Source organism: Eptesicus fuscus, chromosome 6, assembly GCF_027574615.1.
Source record: "Eptesicus fuscus isolate TK198812 chromosome 6, DD_ASM_mEF_20220401, whole genome shotgun sequence".
Classification (NCBI taxonomy): Eukaryota; Metazoa; Chordata; class Mammalia; order Chiroptera; family Vespertilionidae; genus Eptesicus; species Eptesicus fuscus.
Window position 1 is genome coordinate 77,504,819 of NC_072478.1, and position 10,945 is coordinate 77,515,763.

Here is a 10,945-nt window from a genome sequence, read left to right on the forward strand (position 1 = left end):
TTAATATATTTTCTAATACTAAACCATACTTGCATTCCTGGGATAAATTTAAAAACTATAAAACACTGCACAAGTATTCATTATAATTTTCAAATTGTAGAGAGACTTAAAAGCCAGGAAGAGAAATTATCATTTGGTATCGATCAGGGAACCATTGAAGGTTTTTAACAGGAACTAATAAAAGCCCAGTGGACAAACATTTTAGTTCTATTTCACATACATGGAGTGGGTGTAGACCAAATAGAGACAAGGATGGCTCGCTCTTCCTTGTTCTGTTGCTCTTTACACTTTCCAGCCTTCCAGAATGGCCTAATAATGATATATCCCTGTTAAAAATAATGTGTTTACCAAAGTTCTCAAACATAGATTGTCTATTATCAGAGGACTTAATTTCAACAAAATGCAATTCACACTGAAGCTTCCCTAAAAGAACAACTTGATGATTACAGGGCTGGCTAAGGAAATGACATCTGGTTTCCCCATTCTACCCTTGATGCCAAAGCAAGTCTTGACATCAGAAGGAACCAAATCATTCCTTGGTCTCTATCATCCCTTGCTCCCCTTGGGTGTGAAGACACAGGAAGTCTAGAGTGGTATCTCTCGTTTCTGGAAAATACTAGCTTCTTGGCAACTCACTGGTCTTCCAAAGAGTAGGAAGTTAAGTAACTTCTTAAGTAAAGAGATGATCTAAGGACTCAGAGGAGTTAAAAAATCTTGTACAAGATCACAGATAATAAGTGGCAGAGATGGGATCTGAGCTCAGGTGTCCTTGACTTGAATCAGTCCAAGTTATTTCCACCACAACCCACGCCCTCCAGCAATATAGTACATAAATATATACACACGCGTGCGTGCATGCACACGCACACGCACACACACACACACACACACACACATGTGCCTCAGCCTAGGATCACATGCTCAGAGTTGCTAGATCCCACCATTCCCTCCCTTATACCTTTCTCCCTCCATTCATACCAGATCTTAACTAATTAATCCCCAACAGACAGCCCAATTCCACTTTCTCAAGGCCCAATCTCCAGCATGCTCAGTTCTTGATACCAGACAAGTCTGGTGGATTCCCCCTCTCCACCAGTGAAACACAACCATACTGCGGTATATTCTCCTCTCTTGCCCATACTTTTCACCCTATCCAGACCCAGCCAAAATCACACACACTTCTTTGGGCAAACTCCGTCTACTCCTTACCTTCTCTCAAGCCTATTCTTCTTTCTGTGTTTTCTATCACCAAGGCATAACCAACAACCCACTCACCTACCCAAGGCAGAAACTGGGATGTCATCCTTGATATCTCCTCCCTCTCTCTCTCTCTCGCACACCCCTCACATACAGCCATAGTCCTATCAAATCTATGTCCTTTAATATCTTTCCACGCCATTCCCTTCTCACAGTCATTGTTACTACAACCTCCATCTAAGCCATCATGATCTCTTGTTTTATTACTATGATAACCTCCTCCCAGACTCCAGAGTGATATTCACAGAATGTCAGTGTAAGCATGGCATGTTCTATCTAGAACAAGTCTCAGAGACCTAGCCTGGCCCTTCATAATCCATCATTTCCCTGAAGACTTCTTGTTACTGTAGTACTAAAATACTTGCAACTGCCTAAATACTAGTATACCAGGCTCTTTTGCCCTATCCCCCTTCTCCCCGATGTCTAGCTCATTCCTTTCAGCCCTTCAAGCCTCTTGCTGGGATCTTCCTATCATCCTCCACTACCCACTAGATTGATTTCCCTTCCTATCTGTTCCCTTGGTACTCTGTGCCTCCCTCTATATAATAATGTAATTACCTCTTACTTCTCTATCTCCCCCGCACAGTATGTGCTGGAAATGTTTAACAGATGGTTTCAAGGAAGGGAGCCCTGGTTTTTAACATTTGCCAATTTCCATGGTGTAAATACTCCCACCACAGCATATTTCAATCTACCAACACAATGTCACTGAGTATATGGAGGTGGGAATAAATGTGCAGTAAGCACATCATTATATCACCATATAGTATTTCCACTATACAGATATAAGAGACATAGTCTAGGACAATGGTCGCCAATCTTTCGGACCTCATGGATCACCAGTGGTCCGCGGACCACTGGTTGGCGACCGCTGGTCTAGGAGACATAGATCATAGTAAAATAAATGGGAAGTGATGAGTTTTGAGTGTTTATTACACTTGTTTTTAATATAATTAAGTTACATAATTTAATTTTTAATGAAAGTTGTATTTAAAAATTGAGTCATAAAATTCCTAAAAATAAGCAGCTCTTGCAAGTGGATGATTGTTGGCTCAAGCACAACCCTGCTCACCCAACTTTAAGCTCCATGAAAAACAGGATGGTGTCTTATTTCCCTCTCTATTCTTAGCCTCTGGCACATGACAGGTGCTCAATAAATGATTATTTGAGTAAATGAAGGAATGGGTAAGTAAATGAGGTATAACTACCAACTATTCCATCTTTCTTCACTTCCCCTTATAAAAATAATTATGGCTTTATCCCTCTAACTTCCCCATGAGGAATTTGAGGAATTATTTCTTAGCTGTCTAGTTCCCTGCATTGGTGATACAGAATCAGGAGGATGGGGGGCAGAGAAAGCCAGCATCAACTAGAAAAAGGGAAGCAGCAAGAATGGTTGCTATTGCTGCTTACTGCATTCATTCTTAGGCTCTTTCCATCACTGAGGAAAATTCAGGCAATGAATGGAAAGGAAAAGGCACTGGATAGCATGTCAGCAAAGTAGGAAACAGGAAAGCCTCTGAGCAGCTGACTGTGCAGAGGTACTTGGGGGATCTGTCAGATGAGGAGCTCCAGAGCATGCAGGGTGTGAAAGAGGAGAGGAAAGGGTAGCCTTAGAAATGCTGCTGAAGCTAGGAACTACATAGCCTGTAAAAGGCTTCAAGAGGTGCAAATAAAGTTTAGGCAGAGTGGGTTGATACTGGGCAACATACACAGAGCCCAGGCACATTATATTCAAGCTACAGATGAGACAGAAAAAAGGCAAAGTCGCTTAAAGAAGGGGGGGAAATAGCCTGGCTGGTGTCACTAGTAGTTGAAAGTTGACCCATGAACCAGGAGGACATGATTCAATTCCCAGTCAGGGTACATGCATGGGTTATGGGCTCAATCCCCAGTAGGGGGCGTGCAGGAAGCAGCCAATCAATGATTTACTCTCATCATTGATGCTTCTTTCTCTTTCCCCTTCTCCCTTCCTCCCTATAAAATCAATAAAGACATGTTTTTTGAAAAAATAAAGCTGTGCCAAATCATTAAAATCCCTCATTTTAAAAAAATGTACACTTTAGAAACGGAAACCAAAAAATAAGAATCAGAGAGAGAAAGCCCTTGGTCCCACTCATCCCACACTATCCAGGAAAGAAAATGACTTAATTATCAGACATAGTCATTTGGTTCAGCCTCAGGTCAGATCCCTGTTGTGAAGCTTAAGTGCCATAACTTAGCTCCTAGTTTACGATGCAGCCTTTTGATCAAATTAGCCTCCCCCACGGTTCTCCTTCAGGAAGCAAGAAAAGTGGTGGCAGGCCCTCAAGAACTTCTTGCCCAGTAACTGTTTTCACAGCAAATTAACAAACTATTGTACGCCAGGTTCTTGTGAGTTCATCAGCTTGACTCTGCTTCTCCAAGTCTGGGCAGCAATAGAATGCTGACAAGATAGGATTTTGGAACCTACAGGGCTCTGGGCAAACTGCAGATCTAGCATGTTTCCCAATGCTAAAGTTCAAGGAATGTCCACTGACTTGGGATAATGTGCACAGCCTATAAGGCCAAGGGGGTTCATTTGTTATGTCCTACTCTCTGAGGTTCTTCACTGTGCGGCCAAACCAGCCCAAATGAAAAAAGACTGGATCCTCTAGGACCTGTGACACAGCGCTACTTCACCCCACGGGCTGCGGGAAACTGCAGCACTTACTGGAGTCAATATTATTCATTGTATTGAATTTGGAATTTTCACACAAGGCCATCATAATTCATCAAAGCCAACCAGCAGCTGTTGCCATTCTTATAATCAGGCTCAAGAACAGGTATGTTACTAATCACATTCCTAAGGGTCCAATTCACAGACCACTTCCTTCAAAACCCAGGGGTTAAAATCTCTTAAGTGGGCTGCGTAAAAATGTGAAACACAAGAGAAACGCTTGAATTCAGACAGAATTAGACAAGGAGCAAGAAAGACTAAAAGAAAGCACACCCCTTGTTATGTAGTATTCTGGAAGCCAAACTTCTGTTTGGTTTGAATAGGAAAACTGAGCTTTTCCATGTGTATAGTTTTGATAAAGGCTACAATAGATATTCATAAGTTAAAAAGAAAAGTCCAGGAAAATTGTGCTGAGACTCTAAAAATCCTTATAAATTATAAAAAGTTACAGATACCTAGCTTGAGAACCACTGAACTTATTTAATTGGGGGGGGGGGGGGGGGGCGTGCGGATCTGAGAACAAAGAATGTTCAAGTTATTTTTTATACAGCTTATTAATGTTCTTTTCAGGCTAACCTAGTTCTAGGGTTCACCTAGCAATTGAAAAAAAAGTAGGTCAGTTCTATAATGGCAAATTTCATCAAATAAAGAACTTGCTTTGGAAAAGCTATCCAACAATGTTTTTGTCTGGATCTGGAATAACAATCTAAAACCTAGCAAGCAAGATCCTAAAAACCCAAACCTGAGTATGGGGAAACTAAGTGGTTTCTGTCACTGATTATTTTTTTGTTTTGTTTTGTTTTTTGGGGGGGATTTTGCAGTTGAAAATCTTACTTCACCAAAAAGTTTTTCCAAAATGGAAAATTGTATTTCAATTATCATGGATGAAATGCACATCTGCTTCAGGCAACAGTGATGTCCAAACATTTCTTTAAAAGTTCCTACCCATGACTTCTGAGGCAGGAGAGGACTCAGCTATGTGCTGTGGGAAGAGAGAAAAAGCTAAAGCACTGCACTCAACACTTGTTCTTCCCTGGATCTTGACTGCATTTTTTACCTGGCATCGAAAAACCCAGCCTTTAGAAAGCATCAGTTCTCTAAGTTGTGTCTTCTCAGAAAATATGATCTATCTATTCCTGGATCAAGGGCAAAGAGATATGCTCCGTCTAGTTCCAAAGCTCCCCAAGGTCCAGGAGCAGGCTCTCCTCAGTAAAGATGAGCTATTCTCCCTCTGAGGACTGTTCACACAAATTCATGGCATAATCTTGGGTGCCTGGGGCCCACCTCAAACAGGGGCATCCTGATGCTTCTGATGAAGGAAACCACAATTTAAAGAAAAATGGACAACCAACTTCCCCTTTTTATGATGTTTCTTCCAAAAGTTGTGGTTCTCTGCAACTCTTGCAGATATGCCAGAGACTAGGCCTGAAAATAAATTTTTAATTATGGCAAAATATATGTAACATGAAATTTACTATTTTAACCATCTTTTACTGTACATTTCAGCAGCATTAAGTGCTGGGAACCAATTCCAGCATGTAATAATTACAAGAGTTTCACCAAAAGGTTGGTGAAGCTTGGGCGACTCAACAAGGGTGAGCCACATATGTAGTTTACCTGTTGAAACTTTCCCCAAACCTGAATAGAATTGTTAACTGCCAGACAGCTCAGGGCATTTTATTGCCTCCTGTTGGCCAAACACCTGAACAGCTGTAGGCTATTCCTCAAACTGACAATGCTTCTGTACCCTTTGATACCTTGCCCTTTGAAGTGGATATCTCCGCCTTGCCTTGGGACAAATTGTGTTGAATAAAAGCACAGGGTCCTTGGTCAAGGAGGGAGTCTTTAGCTCCTTCGGCTGAAGATCCTCTGACCCCCAATGCCTTTCAAACTTATCTTTTGTCTCCGGACTCCTTAATCATCTACGTGCAGCCCCTTTCTCCAGAATGCTGAACCCTCTGTAAGGCTGGGAAAAGAACCCCAGCAATTAAGTACATTTATGTTGTTGTGCAACCATCACCACCATCCATCTCCAGAACATTTTCATTTTCTCAAACTGAAACTCTACCCATTAAACAATAACTCCCCATTCCTCCCTCTCCCCAACCATTAGCAACCACCATTATACTTTCTGTCTCTATTAATTTGACTACTCTAGGTATCTCATATAAGTTAGAAATTTATTTTAATTCATCCATAAGTCTGATTTCCAGAACTGAAATAAAATCCCAATAGCAAGAGCAACTGCCATTTTCAATGTCCATCTGCTCTACGCACACACAAATACATACACACACACATGCTATCAATGTAGTAACTGAGAGCCTTTTCCTTTGCAAAATAGAAGACAGAATCATCTTCTCTGACAAACCAAGCCACAGCGATTCTTCACACAGAGAGATGGGAAACAGCTTCAGAAGGACATACAGCTGGAGATCTGGCAGGATACAACAAAAATGAGTGTAAATTCACAGGTTCTTCTTAATATTTTGGCCTGAACAAAGGTGTATTCGGTGGTTCCAAATCTCAGGGTGTCTATAAAAAAGAAGACTGAAGTAGGTCTTGTTGAAACCTAGAAGAAAAAATGCCAACCCCTGTATCTGACTACGAGAAGATAGTTTAGGTAAAAAATCCTGGCCTGATAAGCTCTCCCTCATTTTCTCATGGGAATGGTCCCACATAATCTGCTTTGGATGACAAATATAGGAAGGACCTAAAATAAGCGATGTTAGTGTCATGGGGTTCAGCAGGGCAATAAATGAATACCAATCATAACAGCAACTACCATTTCCTGAGTATTTCCTTTGTGCCAGAAAAACTTGACTAGGTGCTTTCTACATCTTTTCTCATTTGATCTTCACAACAACTCCATGAGGTATAAATACTAGTACTCCTTTTGCACCAAAAAGAAAAATTATTTCTGAAGAAATGTGACAAACTCAAGGTCACACAGTTTATGAAGTAGATTCACTGCAGGATCTCTGTTACTCCAAAGCCCATGCTTTCAATTAATGGCCTTTAAAGGTAGAAGTTATTTTCATACCCTTATGGCAAAGAAAGAAAATTGTTCATTAAAAATCTCTTGGCTGAAAATGTTTAATGCTTAAAAACAGCCCCAATTAAGCTTCATCAGGTTAAGTGTGGAACAAGCCCCACATTCAGGATTCCTCCAGTCTCTGGAGGTTTGACATGTGATACTAAGCCAGTCACTCAGCTTCTCTGACCCTGAGTTTCTCAGGGAACTTGTAAAACAAGACCAATTCCCCACTTCTCCCCTACCTCAAAGCATTCCATAGGGTCAATTACCCGTACTGAGATAATAAGGCCGATATCCAAGGATGAACCTATTGGCCAAAAGTTTTAAATCTCCTCTCTAACCAATTTGCTTTTTAATTATCAGAGCTTCCCACAAAAGTTATCAACTAATCATCAAATTATTATCCAGGACCTACTATGCACACAGTCACAGAGCAGTCACTGAGGACTATTCAGAGGTATAGACACCATCCTTGTCCTTGAGGACCTGTCTCCAAATTTGGGGAGTTATAAGATATAAAAAACAAAAGCACAAAAATTCTGGTGGCTGGATCTATTATTCAGTACCCAACTATGAGATACCTAGAGATAATGGAATTCAAAAGAGCATCAGATGGGACCAGAAAAGCTGAGGTTTCCCGGATAGAGTGGAATTTAAAAACTTTTGGGAAAAAGGAAGGGAAAAGTATTCCAGGCAAAAGGAACACCTGAAGGTAAGGACCTGAGTCTGGATGGAATACAGGATGAGCAATCACAAAAGACACCAATAGATCCCTTGGTGGGCATATGGGTGAGCAATAGAAATGGAGACTGGAGCCAGATTTCAGAAGACAAATGTCTGGTATGGTAAGTTGATCCTGGAGTAGAAACAAAATATAGTGAGCTGAGTGACCTGAAGAATGTTGGAAGATGCTCAGTTTGTATTTCTCGCTACTCTCTGTGTCCAATACGGGAAAAGCAGAAGAACATATGCAAAAACCAGGTGTTATAAAGCAAACGACATCAGCCATGCCAGCTGAAAGGCACCGAATACTGAAGTACAAGAGAGTTCCTTGAGGGCACGGACCCATTACATTTCTTAATACAATCCTGGGAACACATTAGGTGCCCAAAAATGCTTGGGAAGCAGTCCTGCAATCTGCTGCTGCTAGTCTCACATGGACCTTTCAGCCCATTATACCATGAGTCAAGAAAATAGGCCTGGTCCAGAACCTCTAACCTCCATTCACATCACCCCCTCTCTACTGCTAGATACCATACAATAGAAAGGTGAAGACACTGCCCACCTCAGCCCCAAGTCTAGGAAACAGGTTACATGGAGTCCAACACTATACTTCTGCTGCAAAGAGCATCCAAGGGACAGACTGCACCAGCAGCATACTCTGTCCAAAAAGTCCCAGACTCTTTAAGTCACATCAAGAAACACAGTCCTGCCCTGGCAGATGTGGCTCAGTGATTGGAACACTGGCCATGTACTGAAGGGTCATGGGTTCAATTCCCAGTCAAGGGCATGTACCTGGGTTGGAGGTTCAAATCCCAGCCCTGGTTGGGGCCTGTGCAAGAGGCAACCAATCAATGTATCTCTCTCATATTAATGTTTCTCCCTCCCTCCCTCTTCCTTCCTCCCTCCTTCTTCCTCCTCTCCCTCCCTCCCTTCCACTTTCTCCAAAAATCAATGGGAAAAATATTCTCAGGTGAGGATTAACAAAAAGAAAAAAAGAAAGAAACACAACCCCTGAGTCCTGTTCAGAAAAGAGGACTCCCAGCAATCATGTCAGGCCTGATGAGGTCTAGAGATGTTTAATGACATCACTCTGCACCATGAGGTACAAGAGTTGGGGCAATCTGTGCAAAGGGAGTGTTTATTGCGGTACTCACCAGACAGTGTGGATTTAATTAAACCTGTTATCATTTAACCAGCAGGTTACCATCTGCATCAAACTGGCAACTCAAAGCAGCAGCCCTCCCCTCAGTGGTGCACTTGTATGGCCTTACCCCTCCCTGCTGCCATCTCAACTAGAGGAAAATGACAAGCCTTCTCTACCAGCTGCAGATGCACAGAATGAAGAGGCTGGCACAACAAGATGTTTTGGCACACAGAGGAATGACCCGCCGTGCATTGCACTGGGCACCTTCACAGTGAAAGAATCAGATCCCCAGATAAGAGTTTAAAATTTATAAACATGTGCTCGCCAGGAAATAAACCCTTACTAGTTAGATCCTGCTCGACAAATTGCTGATTCCTATTTCATAAGAAACCCCTGGTGAAAGAAGCAAGAGTGCCTCTTAAGAACACACCTTCCAGTATCATTTATAAACTTTTCAATGCAAATGAAAGTCAGATCAGAGCGAGTGTCATCTGATAGGTTTCGCTCCTTACCTGAATTTGTGTGCGTATACAGGCACACAAGCAGGCACGCACGCACGCTCACACACACACACACACACACACACACACACACACACACACACACTTTTAGGAACGACATTACCATAACATGGTTGCTGAAGATTTGAGCACTTCAGTGTGAAAATACAATCACTCTATGCCTGGCCAGCCCTGCTATAACATTAAAAAAAAAAAACACCAAAGAAAAAACACCCGGGGGAAAGAAAGTATCCAGGAAAGGGAAATGCCTTGAGAAAGGCAATCCTGATTCAGCCCATGCTGAAACTATTCCCAAACACCAGCCAGGAAGTCCTCTCTCGGGGTGCTCCGCTGCCCAGCGAATCCAGACCTGCCTTTATGGAAGCTAATCTCTGGAGAAAGGGGCTTCCCTGCTCTATTCGGCCTCCCGCTGGGAGCCATCAATGGCCAGGTCTTCCTTCCGACCCTGCCTAGCTAATGCAAACACAAAAGCTGGTGGCTGCCGCAGGAGCACACATTCACTTACACACACACACAACACACTTGCACATACATACCTTTCAGCCTCCATTGTGCAAGGCCCAGCGGGGGTGGCAGCTGCTGAATTGTGCATGCACCCAGAGATCCTAGCTCTGTTCTCAGTTCTCTCAGCCAACCAGCAGATCTGATCAGCAACAGTGATTCAGCATGGCTGCAAATGAAGCCTCCTCCCTCTCGATCCTCCTTCCTCTGACTTACTAGCGGCAGCTTCTACCGCAGAAGCAGCAGCAACAGAAAATGTCTTACCCAGAGCTCCCTGCAGTCCTTTCAGCAGCTAAAAGCAGCAACCCACTTGCTCCCCCTCCCCCGCAAGCTTGCTGCTCCTCCGTCTCCTAGGAACAGCGCAGCTCCAGCAACCCAACTGCGGTGCCACCTTTCCAACTGCCTCCACATCTGCCCAGGCATCCCCAGCCCAGGCGACTCGCCCACCCCAAGGACTCGCGTCTTCTCTGCCTAGACTGCAATGACTCAGGCAGCTATTCACTAGCCCAAGAAATCCTGGCCCCCACCTCCTCCCCTGCCCCCATAAGCTCTGAGTCTGTCAGCCTGGCCAGATTGCTGGAATGAGGAGGCCCCTCCCTCTGAGGCTTGCAGTGGAGTTTATCCACCTGGGGAAATTGACTTGTAGGTCACAGCTCATGTTCCAATTCCTTCTCCTAAAATCTACAGTAGCTCTGGGAGTCTGATAGATAGGGAATAGTTAGGGGGAAAGAGCCTGATAGAACTGAGAAGAATGCACAGAGAAATTAGAAAAGAAAACTGGCAGATATAGGTGAAAATGAAACAAACCCCATTTTACTGCAAGAGGCCAAATTTCATAGCACAAACCTAAAATATCTTCCTAAAGTCTGTCGTATTGAAATTTGACTAAGCTGTGCTCTAACTACTAAGTCTCCCATCTCCAGCCTAAGTATCTCACACCCTGTTAACTCCAGCTGTTGAGACTCAGTTTAGACTAATTTAACTCTAAAACATAATCTTGGGGAGGCAGGAGGCCAGTCTGTGTCCTAGCCACAGCCCAGAGGCTTAGAGGTAACTAAGGCAAT

General features: G+C 43.0%; 1 protein-coding gene across 1 annotated transcript in view; it reads right to left on the reverse strand.

Annotated features, from left to right (window-relative positions):
• Positions 1–10,186, reverse strand: part of KLHL3 (kelch like family member 3) — a 110,679-nt gene extending 100,493 nt beyond the window's left edge. The window contains exon 1 of the mRNA XM_054717881.1: positions 9,917–10,186. Coding sequence (XP_054573856.1) covers positions 9,917–9,972 — 56 coding nt within the window. The 5' untranslated portion in view covers positions 9,973–10,186. The remainder of the gene's footprint in view (positions 1–9,916) is intronic.
• Between the last annotated feature and the right edge of the window lie 759 nt (positions 10,187–10,945).